Genomic DNA, 24,940 nt, shown 5'->3' with positions numbered 1-24,940 from the left:
AACAAGATCCTGGAAGCCAATGAATGTGTTTGTCTTTGTTGGTGACAGTGACTCAGGGGTGTAAACAGAGGAATTAGCTCACACCTCCGGAGCCTCGACACATCTCACCGTCATAATTCAATTAGGTTTGTCAGCTTGTTGCTCGACCCCGAGAGCATCGGGAAGATTTAGAAAGCAGGTTCGTTACGAAGATAGGTTGCGGAGCGGCTGCCGGGATACAAAGAAAACATCCGTTTCCCCCGACTGAGAACCATAAGTAAGTAAGTAAGTAAGTAATATTTATTTATATAGCGCTTTTCCAGACCAGCTTTAACAATCAAAACAATACTCAAAAAAATATATACTTTAAAGATCAAGATAATACTGAGAACAACACAGGGGTTCCAGAAAATCAAGGAAAAGCCTGAACAAATAGAAACGTCTTCAGATGTTTCTTAAAGGAGTCAGTAGATCATCAAGCGCAAAGAGAGAGGAAGATCGTTCCAAAGCTTAGGAGCAACAGCCTGAAAAGATTTCTCTCCTCTGGTCCTGAACCGTGTGCGTGGAACCATCAGTAGATTCTGATCCACAGACCTCAGAGCCCGAGCTGGGGTGTAAGGCTGGATCAGATCAGTGATGTAAGGTCTCAGACCTTCAGGTGATCGACATCATCAAAAGGGGAAGCACCTGAACTTCTTTAAAACTCTCTTACGCGGACCTTCTAAGAGCCTCCGGCTCTGTAAATTCATCTAATTTGACACTTTCGTTAAGTGAAGGATTCATAAAAGGACTCTTTATTTTACTGACTTCTCATCAGCGTACATTGCTACGACACACAGAGGACCTGGAGTATTATGAGCCTGTCATAATGGAGACACCTGATGGATGTTTGGAAGTTAAAAACCTGGTTTTTATGACGCGATAAATTACACGAAGCGATAACTTAGGCGCTTGTTTAAGAGTCAGGGAGGCTGAAAGATGCGGCGGCTGTTATTCAACGTGTTTTGAGATAATAAATGATCAGTTCAGGTCACATGAATCTGGCGTTTTTTGGTCACAAAATTGTTAGTATGAGAACAATACAGCAATTATACTTTGTTAAATAACATTGTTTTTTGTTTTTTCCTAGTTTCATCTTAATGCCTAAGACTTGTCAATCTTTAGCCTTTCAAGCAACACTATACAACATTTTAAAATTACATTTTCTTTTTTATATATAAAGGTAACATGATGATTAGAAACCAAAAAACAAGGATTTTATGAACAAATATAGAGGCAGAAAATTGGCGACATCTATAACGACACTAGGGGGAGCCAGAAACAATATTTTAAATCTTACGTAATTTTGCTTTAATAGTTGTTTTTTATTATCTGATCGAAACTGCAAGCATATTTATTGTATTTATTATGTTTTTACGTCGTGTTAGAACATGCTACATGTAGACAAAACCCTTTTTTTTAATACTATGGATCAGGCCTTTCAGAGATAGAGTAAAAGTTTTCCTTTAAAAATTAATTGAAAAGTTAAATCTTATAAACGTCATATTTTAAAAATAAAGCATGTTTTTTTTATGTTACTTACATCACTACTCAGGCAGAATTTCATCTATTTGTGTACCAACCTTTAGGAAATATATGTAAATATTTGAATACGTCTGTATCGAAAATTAAAAGACCACAAAATGTATGAAAAACACAGAGCTAGCTTGTACATATTATTATTTTATACATTATTATACAGTAAATAAGTTCAACATTTTAATACTATTAACTTTTCTTTTTTATTATTGTTTTAATTATTAACCAAACTATTTTAAGTAAATAATTTAACAATTGTTTTGCTTTTAAATTGAATTATGCTTTTTTGTTATTATTTGTACCAGGAAGTATAAAAAAAACAACAACATACTGTTTCAATTAAATATTTAATTTATTTACTGGCATCAATTTAAATCAGTGTTATTTTTTAACATAATAAAAATAAAAAAAATATGGCATTTGTTTTCATTTGTTATTATCCTCATGCCATGTCAGGTACTGGATCCATATTCAAAAGAAGGTCTCGGTTGTCCCTGCTGATTGGCTCCGGTCTGGTTCTGGGAACATTGCTCTCTCCAAACGCCATCCTGAGACTTCCTCCTTTTTTTTTTTTTTCCAACCAATGAGGAGATCCGAATCAGTGCCGAGGCAGAAGCAGGGTGAGAATTGGAAAGTTGATGAGTATGAACGACACATGTTTTTTTTTTTTCTCCAGGTATTTTTGCCGAGACTTAAAGACGCCCATGGAGGCAGAAATATCCACAACAGACGGATTGTTCTCCGTGACGATGAGCACATTATGGCAGTTCTGTTGCATGCAAATTATATTTTGGGAGAGATTAATCCCTTTGAGCACAAAATGGCTTCGGCTAAGACTTTCTTGCAGGTCCAAAATAAATCATTTTGTGGATGAAACAGGGTTTTATTTTTTTTCTGACAATCTGTCCATTTGAAACAAAAAAAAAACACATCCTCCCTTCTGACATTGCAGGAAGCTGCTCTAAATGATTGTTAAATAAAATGGCTATTCGCCTCCATTGTGAACCTTCTCTTGGTAATAGAAGCCGAGGATTAATTATCTAACCCTAGAATCGAAACCATAAGTTAGATCGCCTCCTTCTTAAAGGCACTGAAGTGGAGCTGCAGAAAATGAGATGAACATGTGGAGGCAGAGAAATGTTGCACATGAATTTTGAACAGGAATCAGCGGCAGGAAGAAAATTGGTTTCATTTGCGCTTTGAGTGATTTTGATTCCTCTACATGCAACGTTTAAATGCATTCCCTTCTTTCACATTTCTCATTTTCGTGTCTATAAGAGAAGAACGAAAGAAAAAAAGAATACATTCAAACAGAAAAGAGAGGTGTGGATGTGAAAATCTAATCCAGTATCACAGAAAAATAAAAACTTTTAAAGAAGTCGCTGCAATGCAGTGATTTTCAACGTTAAATCCTGTTGAAATGTCACCGTGACATCGCCCGCGGCCGAAATATCGGGAGGATCGGACCTTTTCCGGCCGTTTTCACGATCGAACGGCTGGAAGTGGTTGGTTCCGGACGCGTGTGGTCGACCAAGTGAGCCGCCATCTCAATATCTCCGTCCTCGGGAGCAGTAATCCGGGCACGAAATGAACCTCCCGTGAAACTGTGCTGGAATGTTCAGACCATTTACTTCAATAAATAGAGAAGAAAGTCAACGCTTCGTCGCTTAATAGCTGCGGGTAAAATACATTTGATACGTGTAGGAAAACATGGCTCTGGAAAATGTTTAGAGTTGTACATACTTTGCTGATAATACATTTATATAAATTTAAATAGAGATTGAGCCTTATTTTGTTTTAATTTGCTAAAAACTGTTTTGACATTACAGAGAGCATTTGTCAACATAGTGATTACTCATTTTATTAAGGAGAAAAATGTTTATTATACTTTGGTACATTAATTTACATGTTTTACAGGATAATTACATTGTCCATAAATATATTAAAAAAATGTAATCTTTGGGAAAAGCTAGATAGGCCAAGAAATGTTTCTTTGTCTCTTCAGGTTGGTGAATAGAAAAGTATAAAAAAGAAACATATTCACACAGGACTCGCGTTGATGCTAGATTTAACCTCTTTAAACTTCTTTAAAGTTTTAAAGTATTGTTTTGCTTTTTAGGAAAATAATTCCCATACCTGTATACTAACATTTGATTATTCAAAAAATATTTTTTTGTACAGCTAATTAAAAAAAAAAGTCCTTGTTTAAGGACCTTCATCAAAGATGAAAAAAGGGTATATTTCTTAGATATTTTTTTTCTTTCAGGGCCAGCTTTATCCTTTATGCTCTAATCTTACCTTCGTTCTCCAATAACATGCAAGGAACTTCAACAGTTATTGTTGTATCTATTTAAGATTGTTTAAGACGTTTCTCAGATTAAGGAATCTTAGTTAAAGTTTAACCTAAACAAACTAATCAGATCCGATTTTAAAGTACAACATTTTACTTGCATTCAGTAAAACACAGAGTTTACATGTCTGTCCAAAACCTTTTTGAAGCACAGAGCTGTTAGTTCGCCGTTATATTTTAGTTGCATTTTTCAAAAGCCGGTAATTATTTCACTCCAAAGGTTTCAACCAAACACAAACTTGAATGAGTTATAGTTTAGAAAGATAACACAGATATATTCTTCTCTCGCATAAGTATCAATGAAAAAAGAAAACTGTGAAATAATGATCTAATATATTAAATTGATAAACATACTTCAGCTCAAGACTTTCCCATAAAAGCTGTATAAATAAAAGTTGAATGAAGTTCTTTTTTATTAAGTTTCTAACTAAGAACTGAATTAAATCATGTTTAATAGATTCTAGTAAGGAAGTAAATTTAGTTCATTTTCATCAAAAGGATTCATCTCGCTTTTTAAGTTGAGATGAAGAAGAACTTTTTTTCGTAGCTCTCTTCAAAACTATAACTGTTGCTTGAGAGAGTATTATAGTTGGCACGTGCGTTTGAAGTATCAAACTCTCTTTTCAAGATTCCTCTTGCCCGTAACTTCATCATAGTAGTTACTCCGGGAAAAAAACATTGATTTCTACGCTCTGAGGAGCGAAATCGTACAAAAAAAAAGAGGCCCCAGAACCGCTACTTCCTGGCTGCGGTATCTAATGAGTCATTTTCCTGCGCCGTGGCCGCAATCGGAGGAGACGCTCAAAGGGGGGAAACAAACATGATTGTCCCTGTCGTGGCCGGAACCTCCCGGGTTTGGACTTGTACTTGGGAGTTTAATCAAGTGGAAGGAGGGTGGGCAGCGAGAAGGACCGGAGTGATGCGCTCCGTCCTCCTGACGGCGGCGGGCTATGCTGCTAATTAAAAAGTTTAATTCCACGACTGCAGCCCTGGCATCGGAGCACTCGGAGGTGCGCCCTTGTGAGACTTGGCGACGTCTTATCAGGCGTCGGCAGATTCTGCCATGTCGGTGGGGGGGGGGGGGGGAGGCACGGGACGGCGGGCCCACTGCGGCAGCGCTGCCGCCCCAGCTGGAAGGGGGATGGCATCCTGCCTATGTGAGGATCTGGCCCACCTTGGCTGAGTCGAGCTACTCGCTCCCAGTCAGGTGTGAGGAGGTCTGGCTGTGGCCCTGATGAAAGATGGAGAGCGAAATGAGGAATAAAATGCTGGATTCAGACGTTCTGTTTGGCACCGACGGGAAATTACTTCTTCAAACCCAGAGCCAGTGGTTACAATCCACAGGGTTCAAAACCAGCAATTGTTATGTCGCTTTCAAAAACAACGCTTTCTGATGGTAATACTGAACATGGCTCTTGAATTTGTTTGGAATGTTTGACAGATTTTCAGTACACTACACTCACTTGCATGTTCAGGCACTCATTAAATCTATGGATCTGGTTGAATTTGAAACGGCAACAAATAACTTCAAAAGGCTAAAGGCTTGGATACATTGGACCTACTTTGTGGAACAGTCTGGAGGCAGAAAAAAAACGAAGAAAAAGAAGTGTGATAACTTAATATAATGAGGCATAAATCTAGAAAAGGATTAGTGTTGATGGTTGTATTGCATTGAAATAAGTGTATTGTATTTATGTACAGGGACAATTATATTAACAATGAAGTATATATGTATATATAGTGTGTTCTTTATGGCTATCTGCTTAGATTATGCATATATATATATATAATATGCTGTATCATGTTATATTCAGTAACATACAAAATACAAGAGGTAAAAAGACAAGATATATGCTATGTATTTTTATCTATGAGTGCTTATTTATTATGTATTTTTATGGATATATGTGTAGATACGTGGCAGTTTACTGAAGAACTGAACTAAAAATACTTCCTACACTTGTGTCAGTTGTGTTTTCCTTTACTTTTTGTATGTCTTTCTTTTGTTTGCATAAGTATTGCATATTTATACGTGGTTTCAACATTTTTTTTATTTTCTTCTATAGTAGCTAGTTAGCATAGGTTAAGCTTAGCTTTTCCACTTGGAAACACATTATAGAAAATGCAAATGTACTTTTTTTAATACCCTGGGTTTAAGTGAATCATAATTTTGGCTTTCTTGCGTACATAGTCAATACTCTATCTACTAGCGAAATGCACCAACCTGTAATGTTAACAATGAAAATGCCCTAAATATAGCTTAGGTGTTGTATTTGACAAAGACATCTAGTCTCTTGTTCAACACTGTAGAAAACTGACCAAAAACTGTTTCCTTCAACTGAGAAAAATCTCTAAACTTAGGAAAATGTTGTCACAACATGATCTGGAGCTTGGAATCCATGCTTTTGTGTCTTCTTGTCTGGACTATTGCAACAGTTTGTTTTCATGTCTTAACAAGAAGGATCTGTCTCGCCTGCAGTTGATTCAAAACTCTGCAGCGACAATTCTGACCCGCTCTGGTAGAAGAACTCACATTTCTCGGATCTACAAATATAATTTACTTACTTAGCCTTATTTTTATATATATATATATATACATATATATATATATATATACATACATATCTTTTCAAGGATTTGAGGATACATTTTTTTGGAAGGATCAGTTTAATTTCACAGCTCCGTAAGATCCGTGACCTGTTCCTGAGGATACATTTTTTTGTTTTCCTGCCGTGAGTCGACCGACCAGAATACATAAGCACAAAGAAAGAGCTCGTTGGAAATGGTGCAGCTCATTCTGAGACAGCCAGCTTTTGTCTTCTGTTTTCCGTAAAGGCCACATCTAGCGAGGCGTCAAATAAAACGGGGCGAAATAGTCGGCAACGAAAAAATAAAATAGTTATGGAGTATGCTAGATTGGAAACAGTGTGTCCGGGGACTAATCGCCGGGGAGCTTGAAGCAATCGGAGCCTCATTTCTCAGCAGCGCAGGGACGCAGCCCCTAAAAGGGTAAGAACAATGCGCCGGGAGATTTATCGGCACACCCCCTTGGATTTTATTGCTCTGGGGGTTAAAATGTCATTTTAATAACACAGAGATATTAAATCTCGCAAACCTCACTGAAACTTTTTCGTGCCGGGGTTCTACATGGCCAGATTTATCATACGAGGGAAGTGAAAGGAAAAGCTGCCGTCTGGTGCAGAGGTGCCTGCAATATTCCTGCATCGTTCCAATAACCTGTAAATACAAACACTGAGTGTAAATCAGATCTTTTTTCTTTTGCTTTTGCTCACCGATACCACAACTATGCGGTCAGTAAGGGACTTGTTAATTCTGTTTTTTTTCAATTGAGTTTTCGAATGCAATGCAGCAGTTTTTTTCTCGAGCTAGATATGTGTCAAACCTGCAAACTATTCCACATAAGAATCACAAATATAAGGTAAGGTAAGGTAAGGTAAAACTTTATTGATCCCTCAGTAGGTCTCCTTCGGGATTTTTTTTTTTCCAATAGCCATACATACAGCATTTTTTTTATAAAAAAAATAAAAAATAAAAAAATAAAAATAAAATAAGAACAAGAGAAATAAAGAAAAAAGGACACAATTACACAAAGTCTAAAGATAAAGATATATATATATATAATATATATGTATATATATATAAAAAAAAGACATCATTTACTAAACATGATAAACATGTTACTTATTAGAGAAATGTCGCAGTAATCTACAATCACATGTTGAGTCACACATTTTATCCGTTTTCTTTTTAATGTTACTTAAGTTTGACTTGTGTGCATCTACATATATTTACTATATTTTTGATGCATTATCTGAAATAATTATTTATATAATAACTTTTGTAGTTTCAAACGGAGCTTCAAATATGTGATCTATGTATGTGATGAACTATGAAGCAAATGTTTGCTATTGTGACCTGTAAATTAGAGGCAATGTTGTTAAATCTTTATATATATTTAATTTTTAAACGATGACTTCAACTTCATCGTTCACACATAAAGACTTTCCACTGCAGTCAATCAATCACATTGATTATTAGCTACATATATATTATTTTTAATTATGGTTTATTTAGCTTGGTGATTTGGTCATTTTACGAAAATGATCGGAACTTCTCAATCATTAGACAACAACGGTAGACAGTGAAAATGTATCTTATTCTTTACAACCTATGACACTATAACTCAAGGTTAGGTTTACTGTTAAGAGTAAGGATCAGTGTTAGGGTAGAGTTTAGGGTTCATGGTAAGGGTTACAGTTAGGGGTAGATTCAGGACTAAAATTGGGTTAGGCTTGGGGTTTGTTTTTGGGTTACACATAAAGGATGGATGGATGGATGGATGGATGGATGGATGGATGGATGGATGGATGGATGGATGGATGGATGGATGGATGGATGGATGGATGGATGGATGGATGGATGGATGGATGGATGGATGGATGGATGGATGGATGGATGGATGGATGGATGGATGGATGGATGGATGGATGGATGGATATGCGCTGGGTTGGGACCACAGACCTTTAGTTATCAAGCTTGTTTATGCAAAAAAAATGTAACTGTAAGGTCGTGGCTTCTCCATTGCGCAGTTGTCACAAACCACATGCTTATGTTGTCCAAAACAAGATGAAATATCTTCTAATTTTCCTCATATCTTCAAATTGTCAATCAGTACTTGAAACTGTCTCTGACCAACTGCTTAATATTGGGGTAAGGTAAAGGTTGGGGTTAGAAATTAGTCAATGGTTAGGATAAGGGTATATCTAATGTTCATGGTCAGTGTACGGACTAGTAGGAGGTCCAGGGCTAGAGTAAGGGTTAAGTTAAGGATTGATGTTTTAGGGTTAAAGTGAAAGGTTTAGGCTGAAGGGTTGTGATCCAGTGGGGTGTAGCCTTTTCCATCTACTTACAGTAAGAACAGGGCAGCCCATCTATGAGGCAGATACCTGGGTCACACCTGTAGACAGCTAAGGGTCAATATCAAAGTGTCATATGAAAATGCAACTTAAGATGGGTTAGGGTGAGGAAGTATTGAAACCATTGCTTAACTGAAGCGACCACTACTGATAGAGAAATGGAATGCAAAAAAAAAATAATTGTACCCGATCCCCTTGATGGATGGTGATGGATGACCAGAACATAATTTAAAGAAAAAAGTATTTGTGTCTCTTACTTCTCTCTTTCCATTTTCTTGTATAACTGGACTAATACAGCTCGTTTCATTCCGGCCGTGAGTGGCGAATGATTGGTGAGGAGAAAGAATTCCACGCTCATTCTGACGTTAAATTAGCGGTTTCAGTGGAGATTAAGTGACTATTTGACATTCTGTCGTGAAACCAGCCAGTCGTTTGTGAGCATTTAGAGCAACAAAACAACCATGATGATGTTTTTGCTCCATCCAAACCCCTGTTAACAGCGGCGTAAACACAATCCGGCGAAAAATGCCAAAAGTGCCGCGCAATCATCCTCGCTAATAAGCCCTCATTAGACCACCATCCATCCCAGAGTTCTCCGGGAAGAAAAACTCACCCACCGAGCGGATAAATCTCCACACGTTGATCGATAAACAATGACAATCCCGAGCACAATTTATGACGCACATTAACGCTCTCCACTAAAGTTTACGACGAAACACTGGCTCTGAGCAGATACTGTATTGGTCATCAAACGTTTGCTTATTTTCGGAGGCTGGGACCGGAGCTCCGGTAGGAAAAAGCCGAGTGAAGTCCTGGTGGTGGACGCTCGTCCTCTTTGCTCAGGAAAATGGAGCGACATTAGAAGTGCCAGTTGGCTGATGAAAGTCCTCTGAGTACAGTTTTGATACCACTAGATGGATAATTGCCGGTTCAAGGAGGCTGAAATACACGCTGGAAATAAAAAAAAGCGTTCATGGGAAATCACAACAGGCAGCAATTATTTATAGGACACAATTATTTTTTTCTTCCTTTTCCTTCTCTATTGAAACCCCTTGAAATCTTTTACTCATTTGTAAAGTATTATTTCTAACATTTAAATCTAACAAATTAAATCTAATTAATCAAAACAACCTAAAAATGTATTTGATGTGACTAAGATTTTCTGGTTAATAACTTTTAATCAAAGTGTTTAGTTAAAGTTAAACTAATGTGTTGATTTAAGTGTGTCTTAAATAGATGTTGGATTCTATTGTATCATCAGTATGTGTCTGTTTGTACTAAACTCTCTTTTCGTTGAAATATTCACATTAGAAAATGTAGCTAATCCCAGCCCACTGAAACCGTTTTTCTGGAGATTAAATCTTTTTTACTTTAGCCACACCCACTCGGCTGTCATTGGTCAAACAATGAAGAGCATCATGTATCTCAGTAGCTCACAAAGCAGGGTGTAAAGTAGAAGCAGACCAATATGACATTATAATTGACTTCGCTCTCGTAACCTCTCCTTCGCCCATATTTCAGACAGGCAAGAACTTTATAAAGTATTAACTTCAAAACATGGTCATGATGAGGGACTTACTGCATCTTGAAGAGGAAGACTTCAACATTTGAAACAAGGAAAGTTGGATTTTCACATTTGATGCCATTTAATAAAGTATTTATTTCAAAAAGTGTGTTCAAAGAGTGTTAGAACACAATGCAGCAGGTTAGAAATAACTAAACGGGTTTGTTTATTTTTCTCCTTATGAACCACACGTCATGAATATAAACGTTGATTTTATGAACTAAAACACAAAACAAATCTTGCTAATTGGGTTGGTTATATGTCAGCTCATTTGTTATTTTCATGAGACTAACCTCTTAAACAACATTAAAATGTTAATAAGATTAAGAGTGTTTAGATATGCCTTTATTTTTTACCCACATAAAAATAAAACTACAAGGAATACAATCATAATGAGCAGTTAACAATAATACAAGAATAATTATGATAAATAAATATTAATAAGAACAACAAAATATTAAGAAGAATAAATAAAGTAATAATAAATTCATCAACAATGAACATTAGTGGTTATTCAGAGAATTTGAATACAATTGTCCCAATTAGTTGATTTTATTTTGGGTTTCATTTTAAATTTTAAGGTTTATTTTACCATTCTGAGCACCTATACAGCTCATTGGGAGGCAAATGACTAACATTTGCCAGAATGAATCCTATTGGTGATCCCAGGTGTTAAGAGGACAAAGCTTCATGAAGCGTTTTCGTATATGTTCGTCACTCTCTTCTTTTTACTCATTCATTTTTGAAAAAGCAATCCTATTGGAACCCAATATCAGTTTGAACCTGAGGGCGCCACCTACTGAGTTCTGCATGAATGACAATGCTTCATGAAGCTTCACAGACACATAACCAATTGTAAGTCAAGAAAAACACGTGGTGTTAGGACTATTTTGTGAAAGTTTTGAGGACTCACACCAGATAATATAAAGCAGGAATTGTGTACTTTTTATGTATTTTTTCACAGATATGGATTGATCTGCTTTCACGTCTCTTTCTAGAAGGTAGAACCTGAAGGTAAACAATGAACAAAGAAGCAGCTTCACACTGAAACATGCCTCATAATACAACTCTCGACAACTGCAGATGACTCATTGTTACTCAAATACCTACAACGTCGACTATTCAAAGAAAATCACTGACAGGTGTCAAGTTATTCAAAGGATTACGACTGTGGACTCCCAAACTAGTTCAAGCCTGGTCTGAAGGACCCTCGTGGAGTTGGTGGTAACCAGCCGCATGATTTGAAAGAAGAAAAGGTTGCCAACATGACTTGGATTGACACTTAAGGTCTCAACAATGTTGCACCAGAGTAATAGATGGTTGTTCACTGCAGCTTTACTAGACATTGGGATTTAAAAAAAAGTATAAATCCATTTTAACGTAGCCACTAGTGCTCAGTTCTCTTCCAAAATTAAAACTTAAAAACATCAAAATACCGTCGACCACAACCTATCTCCAGTCCCTACATTAAGATGAACATACATTTTTGTCTATAACTGTAAAAAGGAATAGACTACCCTGAAAATAGTCCCAACCCCAAGTGACACGAGGGTGAGTAGACAATGGGTGAAACTTGAATTTAACCATCAATTCAAGGGTTTAGCTTTTGCAACATCAAATTTGCTTAGAATATTCCCCAGAAACTGGATTTAAACATATATTATCAGGCAATAAAGATGACAAAAATGTGATTTATTATCTTTGGTTTTCAAAGTGTCCTTTAAAGAATTACCTTGTTCATGTCCTTCAAACTACATTTTCCATGCTTTCTCGTAAAGTTGATTTTCTAATATACTCGAGAAGCTCATCTTTTATCAATTATTTATTTAATTTTGTAATCCGTAGGTGTTTTCAGTCTCTCCCTCTCTCGACTAATTGCTTGGTTCAGGCAACTAATTCAGGCCTTGACCCCCGGCACACCGCAGAGGCAAAGACTCGAGGGTCTCTGCAAAGTTATCAAGGTTGGAAAAAAAAAACTTTGGGTCTGACTTTAGGTCCACAGTCAGGAGTGTGATGCAATTTAATCGCCTTTACTTGTACTTGAGGAAAAGTGCACACATCTTAAACGTGTATTCACAGTGCGGAGGAGCGAAGAGAGTGAAGATTATCTCTGCTTGTATCTTCTAAACACACAAATATATTTGATTCTTTTTCTTTTTTTTCTTGCCGGTCTCTATCACTTATAAACGGTATCCATCACAATATGGAGCAGGTGCTGGTTCCGACAGATCCAAATTTATGAATCGCGGTTTATGAGATTGCTGGTCTCACTCAACTCCGCCGATGTCAAATGGTTTCGAACATCTGTAACTGATCATAATTTCACTTCCATTAGGTGCACATTAGCCGGGGCGACGCGGGCCGAGAGGAGATGCGCAGTATAATGCATCATTTAGGAGCAAAACAAACAAACGTGTTCCGAATGGATGGCTTTTATATTGGCCTTGGAAGTTGTTTTAGGACCATTCTTCCTGCTGGTGTTGACCATTAAAGAAACAATTAAACTCATATAAAGCATTTGCCTCTCAGTAAACTGGAATCAGTTGTAAATCTTCTGATGTGTTAAAAGGCAAACGTGAATGAAAAACTCACCCTGCCATTGTAATGCATAAGTACAATTGAAACTGGTACGTGACAGATTCATCTTTCACATCATGGACATGCCACAGGTATTGGGGGGAGTGAAGAGGCATCATATACACTTATTTTATATAATTGTATTACCTTAAAAACAAATAAAACTTCAATTATAGTGAAAGAAATGAATAGAATAGCGTATTGGCACCCGAAGAAGAGTTTACAGAAAAGACAATCCACTGTAAATTATTTGGGAAATAGGTTGCAGTAATAAATAAGTAACAATGGTTACAAAGCGCTTAATCAATCAAAACAAAACTCAATAAAATAAGGACTAAAGATAAGTTTAAAGAAAAACTCATTGTTATATAAATGCATCCAAATATTTAAAATGAAAAAAACAACGATGACAACGCCGAAAAAAATAAATTCTAATGTCGTTGTTTGTATGGTGATTTAGTGGATTTATACTTCCCTAGTTCTCAGGATTAACAGTTAGATTCAAGCCTATAATTGTCTTATAGCAACAAAGGAATAGATATAGTGAAATAAAAAGTAAATAGAAGATGCCAGTAGCACCCGAAGAAGAGCCATTTAAAAAGGTTCATCCCCACTATTTATGCACAGGAAGATAAACAAAAGAAAAACAAAGATACAAACTGTTGTCTGAAAGGTTTCTCAATGAGTCCAATGAAGCCTCCTGAGCAGTTTAACAAATGCAAAGTTTGATAAAGTGTTATGAAAGGTTTCGGAAATACGAGTTAAATAGTAGCGTTAAATAAAATAGCACTTAGCGAATGAACATCTTTGAATCAAGGTTCTTTATAGCTTTGAAAGCTTTGATTCGAGGTTCAATAGACAAGAAAACAGTGACAGAGACGTGTTGCTAACACCAAAGCTAATGGCTACAGATTTAGAAGTGTTTACATTTTTAATACAACGCTTCTTTTTCTGATAATAAGGGCTTTTCTTGTAAAAGAAAACAAGGTCAATAATGTACAATATGCTTCAAAATAACTTCTAATATAAAACAATTTGGCCGTTGTGTGTAAAAGCTACTGCAATCGCTGTAGGATGCTGCACTGCTGGGACAATTGGTTGGCTGCTTTTAGCATCCATTGTTGTTTTTTTTGGGATTGAAGCTACAATTGTTCTCTTAAGCTGTGTCTTAAAATGAGTACTGTTAATATGCACTAATAGGCACTCGAGAAATGTACCGAGATAATTTGAAATTTGAGAAATGTATAATTCTTAATTTCAGGGTGAATACAGTAGATTTTTTATCTGACACATTTATTTTGAAACATGATTACAAGTTAAATCTATTGAAACAAAGTTATGAGATTTATCAGGGGTGTGTGATGGTCTCTCGCACCAGTCTTGTCATCAGGTAGCTTTAGCACAATGTTGTGTATCAATGACTAAAGATAGGAATTGGCTTAAATGCACAAAATAACATTTTATTCATCTGCAGGCAGGCTTAATTAAAAGCTGAAAAAGACAACACTGTGACTAAACTGCGGAATGAAACTCAGATCACGAGCAGCCTGAGCTGTGAGAGGCAGCATCCCAGAAAAATAAAACACAATTAAAGCCGTTTTGTTTCTTATTTATACCTAAGGGTCCCCCAAAACACACAAGACTTCTTATAATTATTTATGTAAGCATGTCATAGTGCCGTCTAATGAGCCTTTCACCATCAGCGTAATGAAACGTTGTGAGTTAACACCGGCTAAATGAGCAGCCGAGGGCTCCCGAGTCTATGTAGCAGGATGAAAGCAGATGCTCTTCCACCCAAACACCAGCACAACAGACGAGATTCCACGGAGCAACAGACGGGACTTTGACTCAGCGTCATTCTCCTCAGCTCATTGACTCCATTAGAGAGTCCCGTGGTCAAATACAATTATTCCAGAAAACGACACCTTTGCTGAGCCAGTAACATCCCGATCGCTTGAGAACTCCATCTGACTTGAACTCTTGACTGTTTTCTCACATAATTGAAAACTTAACCAACAAAAAGGTCCGGATGTGAGGAAGTGAAAGGTGGCGATAATTCACTTTTAAGTATGACCTGAGGGACAGCAGATGCGGTTTGATAAGCAAGAAAAATCACCATATATGCAGTGCATTGTGTTCTCATGTATATTGGAATGAATCGTAAATAAATAAAACTTCCTTCACTGACTTAATTAGGCACATTGTTTAAGAGTCTGTGAGAAAATGAATGCAACAAAGATGAGGATATTTAAGAAAGACCTTCACAGATTTGTGCTTTAGCCAATAAACCACCCCCCCAAAAAAAAACAAAAAAAACAGATGGCTGAATAAATCTTTCAGCTCAAAGAAAAGCTCATTCTCTGAATATGTGATGGAATTATTGCTCAATTAGGGATCAAATTGCTTCTATTTGGAAGAAAATAGAAGCAGACTTTAGGATGATTAAAATAGTGGTTTATCAGCGGGACTTAAAGTGATCAGCATTTTGAATATGATGTTAAAAGAAAGGATCGGGACCAGAGATTTTTATTTTTGAATAATTTAATTCATCCCTTTTATCTATAACAAATGTAAAGTGGGGTTTGCACCAGTTGTACATGTCACATGACTGGTGTATATCTAGTGAGGAAGCCATTTTTCTAGTGCCACTATGGTATAATAAATATATATAAATATATATATATACACCGACACAAACACACATGATCACCAAAATATAATTACTATCCATTATCAGTTATTAAAGTGTGTGTTTGGTTCCTTCCATCACTCACTAAATTCATAACTTGAAAGTAGTTTCATCACCATTATCTTTTCAATCTATAAATATATTTCTTAATCACAAATGTATCTCATTGTTACTGTTGACCAATACCAAGAATAACAAGGGAGTTTTGCTCTTCTAATTTAACTTTTAAAATGATAAAATACACTCACTACACGTACTTATGTCGTGTTCTCATGGCAGTTCCTCTTGTTGTCATATGTTTTAACGTCTTCATTTACAGTTGTGTCCTTCCTTACCCGTTTGTATGCCCCTTAACCATCAGTATAACGGATATATTTGTCAAAAATGTTGGCGAAATAAAATGTTCTAGGTTCATTTTAGAAATGTATATCGTTCTTTATTTGGTTAAAATTGCATTTCATGTATATATGTATTGTTTAATGAGGGGACTTTCTGAAAAACGAGGGGAAACAGCTGGTTTCTGGACTCACCTGTACCAGTCCAGCCCCTTCTCGTAGTTCCTATCAAAGAAATGTGGCTCATTCCCCACCGCCCTGACATCCGGGTGGACCCTGAGAGCCTCCAACAGGGCTCTGGTCCCCCCTTTCTTCACCCCAATGATGATGGCTTGCGGGAGCTTCTTCACCCCGTAATCCGACGTGCAATTGGGACGCGGGTCGCTGTCCGTGGTGCTGAACTCCAGGCGCTCCCTCCCCGGCGCGCTGCTCGGCGGCGCCGCGGTGATCCGGATCCATCCCAAGGTGGTCGTCCTCCGCTCGGCCTCGTCCCGGACCCTGGAGGCGGAGGCGGAGGCGGAGGCGGAGGGGGACTCCGCGGTCCCGCGGGGGTCCGGGTGCTCGGTGAAACCCCGCGGAGTGGAGTAGTAAAGTTTCTCCCTCAGCGTGACAAAAGTTGTCTCCTCCGTCACCAGGCGCCCCTGGAACACGTAGTTCTCCTGCAGCGGGAACTGCAGCGAGTTGTAGCAGCTCATCAAGCTGTAGAACAGGTAGGTGACGGACAGGGACAGGGTGAACATGAATAAGATCTTCCGGGGCACTTTAGAGGTGAACACCGAAGTGCCGGACCAAAATGCCATCTCTGATAGCAGTGATCCCCTCAGAGAAGTGGCCAGACATGTTTCCACCCCGAGTCTTGCATGGACAACAGAATCAACAGCAATGATCAGTCACCAGCAGCTCCAGCTGATCCTGAGATCCGACCGAACCGAGACGATCCAGTTTGGGGGGGCTTGGGGGGGATCGCATATTTATAAAGGAGAGGAATAGGGGGGGTGGGGGGGTTGGATCGTTAAAATTCCGCGTCCCCCCTTTCTTGACTATCGATTTCTTATTCCGTGCGGCTGACAGACAATGTCACAATTTATTGGGGTGAACTTGCAGATTTGAGAGGGACGGGCGTCCTTCCAGATGGGAATCCTGGCATATTAATAATAAGAAAAAAAAGAAGTAAAAAAAAAAAGTAGGATGGATCTCCTTTAGTCCGGGTCAATGGTAGCATCTCTCCCCCAAAGAAAAAATCCTCAGCCTCCACTCTCTGCGTTGACCCGCGTGTGAAAGCATCCACTCTTCATCCACTCCTCATCCTCCTCCTCTCTCGCAGCCATCCACGGACGTGTGCGCATCTGCCGCGTGAGCTCGTCTGAACTGAAGCACACAACTCGTGTGTACACCCACTTTTTTTCTTTTTTTTTTTTGTTCCCCTCTCCATCCTTCCCCCCCCCCCTCCCCAACTATGCCTATAAAACGTCACGCCGCGCGCGCCCGCGCCAAGATCTACCCTCGCAGGCGTTAGATGGAAGAGAAGCTTCTTTAATATTTACCCGTAAAGTTCACCCTAAATAAAATAAAAAAAACTCACTCGAGTTATTTTAAAGTGAGATTATGTTGTTATACAAGGCTCGTGTCTGCACCCTGCTGGTTCTCTCCGGAGCAAACATGGATTCAAATGAAATGAAAAATAACATTTTTGCGTGTAAATTGCGTGTCACATGTGTAGCGTTCAGTGAGCAGATGTTAGATCAACATTGTGCGTCATTCGATGAAAGATTTCACGTGTCACTTCCCTAGGAAAACATTTTATACAAAATATATAAATAAACGAGTAATAACCTCAGGCTTTGATCCCGCTTAAATATTCTCGTAATGTATATATTTATTCTTAAACAACCAATTATTTCTTGACAAAAAAAAAGTACCAAATAGAATATGAGATTATAGATTTTTTTTATTTTTATTTGCGTCTTACTTATTTATTAGATTATTAGATCTAGCTTTCACTACAGAGGAAGTAAATCATAATCATAAATTGTGTTCCTGTATGAGACCTTGGCTCCTACATCTCTCTCAAAGAAGGCACTTAAAAGAAACTGTGTCTTTGTAATGACCGGCTCTTCTAAGTGTTATATATTATAGCCGAACTGGTGTCCCAGGGGCCAATTGTGGCCATTTGTCTGTAATTATATGAGGACATGAGGACTTTGTATTTCATTCTATTATAAAGACTAAAAATGAGGGTTTTAGGACTTTTGTTATTTCCCCTCGTAAATTCATTCATTCATTTTCTACCGCTTTATCCTTTACCGGGATCGTGGGGAGACTGGAGCCTATCCCAGTATCATAGGGCGAGAGGCAGGGGACACCCTGGACAGGACGCCAGTCTGTCGCAGGACACACAAAGACAGACAATCATTCACACACACACTCATACCTATGGACAATTTCCCAAGGTCCTCAATCAACCTCTGTATGTTTTTAGACTGTAGGAGGAAACCGGAGTACCCGGAGTAAACCAACGCAACACGGGGAGAACATACAAACTATTAACGTGAATATGCATTTTTTTTTGTTGAAAATAAAAAAAAATATACATATATATATATATATATACTATATATTAGGATATTTACTTTTATTTCAATACTTGATTTTATACTTATAACTCAGTTCCCTCACAACCGCTGTATAGAATGTGGCCCCTGAGGAAATTCAATTGCCTATCACTATATTACAGTGTCGTGTACAAACTGAATAAATCATTTTTTTAATAAATATTTTTTTCCAAGAAAAAAAAAGAATAAACAATTATTATTATTTAAATGTTTTTTTTAATACAATTGTTTCAAAAAATGTAAAAAAAAAAAAAAAAGCGATAACTGCTGGAACAACCTTAACCTCAAAAGAAACAAGTTCTAACCAAGGTCAAGTCTCCTCTGTGGACTGACGCCATATGACCTCTGAAACTCATCCAGAATGCAGCAGGAGTTTTCTCATGTCACACAACTCGTGTGCTCTTTTCACTCAACGACCAGAATAAGCCTGGATTTCGGGAAGAGAAGAATATGAGCAGGTGAAAGAAGGAAAGGAAGACGATCAGAGGCCAGAAACTAAGAGTGAATATGAAGTGATAGACAATGTTCTAACCTCTACAAAAAGGTCAGTTACTGTAAAGTAACTCAAAAAGGAAATATGTTCCATGTGGCTAAAGGAGCCCTCGAGATGGAAACAATGAACAATAAATAAAGCATAGACACACATGCTGACAGGCATTACCGATGAGAATATTGAGGAGACGTTACATGCCTCAGAACGCGGAGTCAAAATTGCACAGCAGTGACACGCCTCCGTGTATTAGAGGATCCCATTCATCACACTCCAGCACGCCACGAGATCTGTCGCCACACAGAGTGCCAGCTCACCAAGAATTTGTAACGGCCGATTCTCACGGCTCATGTGTGGTTTACAGTCACGCTTTTATATTTAGACCCTTTTTCTTTTCCCCGTGTTCATTGTTCAGCCACCATTTTAGCTACTTAGAGTTGTTGTTGCTACTGCTACAAAATAATGCATTTTGTCAAACAGTGCAGTGAATCCAGTGTATTTTAAGCAGAAATAATCCATTAATTGTGTTGTGATGCAAACTGATCATGTGTTAAGTCTCTTGTCACCGGTGATCTGGGTTTGCGTTTGTTAATTGTCGTTTCAAATATGTCTGCACTGCCTTTGTGTTGCGTTTGTGTTGACATTTGCATTGCCTTTCTAAAAATATGTGCGTTCGGTTTGTGACTGCATTTAATGGTCTTTTCATTACATTTTTGTTTGTGTTGCGTTGTATTGAGTCACGTTGTACTGCATTAGGTTGGGTTGCATTTGCATTGTTTTTGTGTCAACACCGCTCTTGTTGTGTTGGGTTGACTTTTTTATTCGTTTGTCTTCCATTGGCATTGTGTTATCTTTATAACTGCTTTTGTGTTGAGTTTGATTTAAAATGTGTGTTGCCTCACCTTCTCAAACTTCTAACCAATTTGTTTTGCTTTTGTATTGCCTGTATCTGTTGGTGTTTTGTCCCATTGCATTGAGTTGCGTGGCGTAGTACTTGGTTGGATTGTATTTGAATTAGTAATGTGCTGATGAAGCTTCATGAAGCAGTGTTATGTAGTTTAGAGGTCAGTAGGTGGCGCTATCAGTTTAAAAATTGGAACTGGCGTTCAAATTAAAAGGGAAATAGCGCCATCTAGTGGGCTCTGAGCATAATGACACTGCTTCAGACCTTCACTAGCTTGCATTGCGTCTGATTATATTGTGGTTGTGTTCTCTTTGCATTGTGTTTGTGTCATCAATTATTTTGTGTTGAGTTGCTTTTTATTTTACATGTGTTTTACATTGCCTTTCTGAAATGGCTTTGCCTTTTAATTTGTGTTGTGCTGTGCTGCATTATGTTATGCTGATTTACATTGCTTTTGGTTGGGTTGTGTTACATTGTGTTTGTGTTGTATTGTGTTGCATTGAGTTTGGTCTTCTTTGCATTTGAAACGTTTCTGCTTTTGGATTGTGTCGAGTTTCTTTGCTTAAACAATATGTCCCATTGCTTTTTTTGAAAACTCTTTGTGTAACATTTCCATTTGTGTTGTATTACATTGTATGGTATTCTATTGGGTTGCACTGCATTTGCCTTGGCAATGCTCTGGCGTCAAGTTGATTTTTGTTTACATTTTTCTTGCATTTAGTTTCAGAAAGATGTCCGTTATATATGGATTTGATAAATTTAGCAAATTTTCATAGGTTTTACTCGACTCCTGTCAACCAGCTGACCAAATGCTTAACTATAAACCTGGCAGCATGACTTGATGTACATGAAATTAAAGGCAGAATTAAAACATTTTCAAGATGTAAAGTAATCCTGGAGATGCTTGATTTCTTTCTTGAGGGTTGAGTAAGTCTCGAATGCCTTATGAATTAGGTTGGTTTTATTTTGAAAGGTATCCAGATCCTTTTATTTAATCACTGATTTGCTTCCCCTCATACTGTGAGCTGACTTTTTGTGGTTGTTCTTCACTTGTGGAACATGACATTTCTTGGTTTTATTTAGAACATTAAAACATTCTCCTACATATCTGAGATCAAGATCAGTAGTGAGCAGCTGTTTAACTGAAGACCCATTTCCTGTCAAGGATAGTGAAGTTGAACCCAGGTTTTTGAAAAAAAGGGGGGGATTTAGGCTGAGGTACAGAGTCCAGTGAGCCTCCTCAGGAAGGTACTTGAATCTAAATGAAGGCAAGATCAGGCAGAACAAAAACAAAAACCAATCCAGTCTTACACAAGAACAAACAAAGGGGATCACAAGAGAGTTCAGCAAACAGGAAATAACACAGATCATCTTGGGGCTATGTATATCAGGAAGTAACAAAAGTGAAACAAATTACTAATCTACTCATGGCAGGAAGGATACCAACGAGGGGAAGTTAAAGGTAGACAATATGAGGGAAAAAAAGACTTTCAAAATAAAACAGGAAGTGGGAACAATCAACACAGATTGAGTCCTAATAAATAAAAACCTCTGATCTCTTGCACCGTCCTTCTCTCGTTGTTGATCAAATCCTTCTCGAAGCTTGAACTGAGTCCATTAGAAAAGTGAAAATTGAAGGTCTTGGCTCCGTCCTTGACTCCCTTAAGAAACAAAACAAACAGAGTGTGAAATTAACTATTCGACTCGCGCCCAGAAACAGTTTAAAATACACTTGAATTGAAAAGATTCTTAAATTGCCTCATGTCTCATTCGGTCATACACACGGTTGTTGACAATGAAGGAATGTTTGAGGTAAAGAGGGGAGTGAGATTGAAGCCTCGAAAGAGAATAATAAATGCATCGCTCGAGCGTCATAGAGCTCAACAGGTCTGTAAAAAGTAGCTCCTTCATTGAATCGCCACTGTTAAATGGGAGAGGACTCTTAAGTGGAAGTGCACTGCTTGTGAACTCCCAGACTTTTAATCAGTCGACGATCGCTTCTTTTGAAGTTCTCTCAACTCGCTGGGGTCCAGGCGTCGGGGGGGGGAAGGAGGCGCGTCGGTGTCAACAACCGAGTGAAGTGGCATTAACACGATTGCTGCCGCAACTCAATGCCGGTGATGAATTATTGTCGGAGTGCAGGACAAATGTATTGACCCGTTTGATCTTCCCTTTGTTGTGTCTGTTATCCGAGCGGAGTTTATAAATCGCTCAGACATTCCATGTCTCTGCGGACGTTTAGTCTTCAGATCGTGTCTGTTTATTATTTTTTGAGCTAAGATGGATGAAATGCATGTGGAAACTTCTCAAAAATATTACATCATTGATATTTCATTCCACAGGCATATATTTTTGCTAATATCATCTAAAATATATTTTCACAGAATATAAAGAATCCAAACAAGATTTCATATTTAACTTAAATGTTTGTGTCATTTTCAGGTTGAGAAATGCCATTCACTCCCAAAAAGAAGTCATTTTTTCATCTTCGAAAGTTTATAATTATATGTCTATGAATAATAACTTGTTTATTCTACAGTTTCTGTAACATTTCACCGTTTTTAATTGTCATCTGCTTTTAAAAACTGGAGCTGCAGCAATATGGTTTCATTGTCAATCGTTTCCTCAGGATATACTGAAAGTCATTTGAGGATTCTGGGTTTTCAAACTTGTTCTCCTTATGAATTTCATTTTGTTCAAGGATCCTACATTTTAAATGATCAAATAACTGTTGAGAAATGCTTATAAAAAAGGACAAATAGTGACAACTAAGTGGTAACCAAGAATATGAGGATGGTTATTGCACATGATGATAAGATTCCAGGGTTGAGTACTTGGGTGACTTAGGCCAGACAGTCAAACTGAGCCTGAGAAACCTGGGTGTTGTGTTTGACAAAGACATGTCTCAAGTTCAACACTGCAGAAAACTGACCAGAAACAGTCAGAAAAAACACAATCTGGAGCCTATAATCCATGCGTTTGTGCAGTTAATACAAACTCTGCAGCGAGAATTCTGACTCTCGTAGAAGAACTCACATTTAAACCTTAAAACTCTTCACTGGCTTCCAGTTTCTTTAAGGATTTTCAGGATATTGAAATAGCAGCCACAAAGTGTCTGCTCATGTTAGACAGTCAGACATCGTGACACAAAACGCACATGGGAAGTATTTTTTACTTCATTTATCGTAAAAGCTTCTGTTTTTCATGTCAACTGTGCATTGCTTTTAGAGAGCCACGTTGCTTGAAATAAAAGGAGCTCTTAGGTTTACCATAAAACAGTTTTTGTGGAAAAGCGACGCAAAGCGTTCTGCACAGACATACGGAACTTCAACGTCTACATTTGATCAGGCATTAAATATTTATCAGTGAATGGGCGGTCGGTCAGTCCGATTCCTTGAAAGGTCTAGTCTTGCCTGTGGCCCTCAAGTTAATTAAATAAATAATTAAAACAATTACATCTTGATCTATACATCAAGATTTCTAGACCTTCTGTGAAATTGTGGTTATTTTAAGAGTAATTCCTAAAATGATTTGCGTCACCCTGCATTAACTGTATAATCACGGTTGTTCATTTGTCAAAATATGTGAAGTTAAATATCAAAATAATTAAGGCCTTAATGCTGAGTTTTGGAAATAAATTTGAGAGTAGAAAAAGGGTTTCACTTGGCCCACGGATTGGCCCTTTTTTACTTTAACAAAATATGTTTTTTTTTGTTGTTTTGGTTTAGTAACATTATTCTATTGTGTTTTCTCATTTACATGATGACAATCTTGGAAAGTACACACTGTTGGCGCTTGAATGGATGGTTTAACCTTATGGAATCGCATTAAGACATGAATTATCTTTCCTACATTGACACCTGGAATTGAAATGTGCCCGAGCGATCCATGTGACCGCGGTTCCACTTCGATTATCATTACCCATCCGGATCACTCACGGGCCACGGAAAAAAATTATTCATCTGATCCTGCAGGCTTGAGTAAAAATGTGCAACACCAGGGTTGATTAATGCTATTCTTTTAGCTGAATATAAAATGCTGTTTTGAGTACAACCGCTGACTCATTATAATCGTGACAACTCCGACGTTACGAACATGCCAAACATGCTGCCGCCGCGAAAAACACGTCCCAGTAGCCGTTGCATCACTCGGATAATTTGATCTGGTTGTAAACTCTGTCGCCGTCTGGGTCTGTGCTCTAGAGTGGAGCCCAGGTGAGTGGCTATTGTGAGGGATCTCTTTTCGGCAGGACCAGTGCGACCTGCGTCAGTGTAATTCAAGTCACAGTCTCACGGCTGGCAGAACCAGAACTTCCCCTTGAGGCTTCAAATATGCCGTTATTAGACGACTGTGATAAGGGATCAATAAAAATACATTTAAAGTGTTGTCAATACTTTTTTTTTTTTTTTTAATTCAAGATTGTGGCAAGTAAAATCAATGCCAATATTAACTGGAAAAATCACTATGACAGCACATCTCGCCCGCGGCGAGAAGCTTTATAAGACCTTCATAAAACACAGCATCCAATCAAATCAATAGCTTCCATGATTTGGGAATTATGTTGGCTCAAAAAGTACTTCTGCTGCCAGAGAGCCTTGTGAGTTCAGTGTCCTTACTGTCGCACCACCAGGTAGTTAGCTATGTCGCTTGTTTTCTCAAAGCATTATTAGTGATGGGACGATGGACAGCTTTTCAAACACTCAATAACAGACTAGAGAATGCATCTGATGGATTCTGAAAATATTGACAATGCTTCACAAAGCTTCATCAGTACATCGCTAGCTCTAAAAGTTGTTGTCGAATATAATTTTTTATGTCACCAATACTCACATGATAGTTATTGCGATAGTTTGATTTCTGGTAGGCGGTCTTCAATGAAGTATTTGGTTTTTGCTTGCTCTCTAATGAGCGTTTATAAGTCATAA

At 37.9% G+C, this 24,940-nt stretch overlaps 1 protein-coding gene across 1 annotated transcript in view; it reads right to left on the bottom strand.

Annotated features, from left to right (window-relative positions):
* The window catches only part of hs3st4 (heparan sulfate (glucosamine) 3-O-sulfotransferase 4), a 113,107-nt gene extending 96,138 nt beyond the window's left edge, over positions 1–16,969 (bottom strand). Inside the window, exon 1 of the mRNA XM_087809782.1 lies at positions 16,205–16,969. Within this exon, the coding sequence (XP_087665908.1) occupies positions 16,205–16,809 (605 nt within the window). The 5' untranslated portion in view covers positions 16,810–16,969. The remainder of the gene's footprint in view (positions 1–16,204) is intronic.
* Between the last annotated feature and the right edge of the window lie 7,971 nt (positions 16,970–24,940).

The sequence above is a fragment of the Callionymus lyra genome, chromosome 15 (assembly GCF_982586985.1).
Source record: "Callionymus lyra chromosome 15, fCalLyr1.hap1.1, whole genome shotgun sequence".
Classification (NCBI taxonomy): Eukaryota; Metazoa; Chordata; class Actinopteri; order Syngnathiformes; family Callionymidae; genus Callionymus; species Callionymus lyra.
The sequence above is the reverse complement of the archived record's forward strand: the minus strand, read 5'-3'. Positions and strand labels throughout refer to the sequence as shown.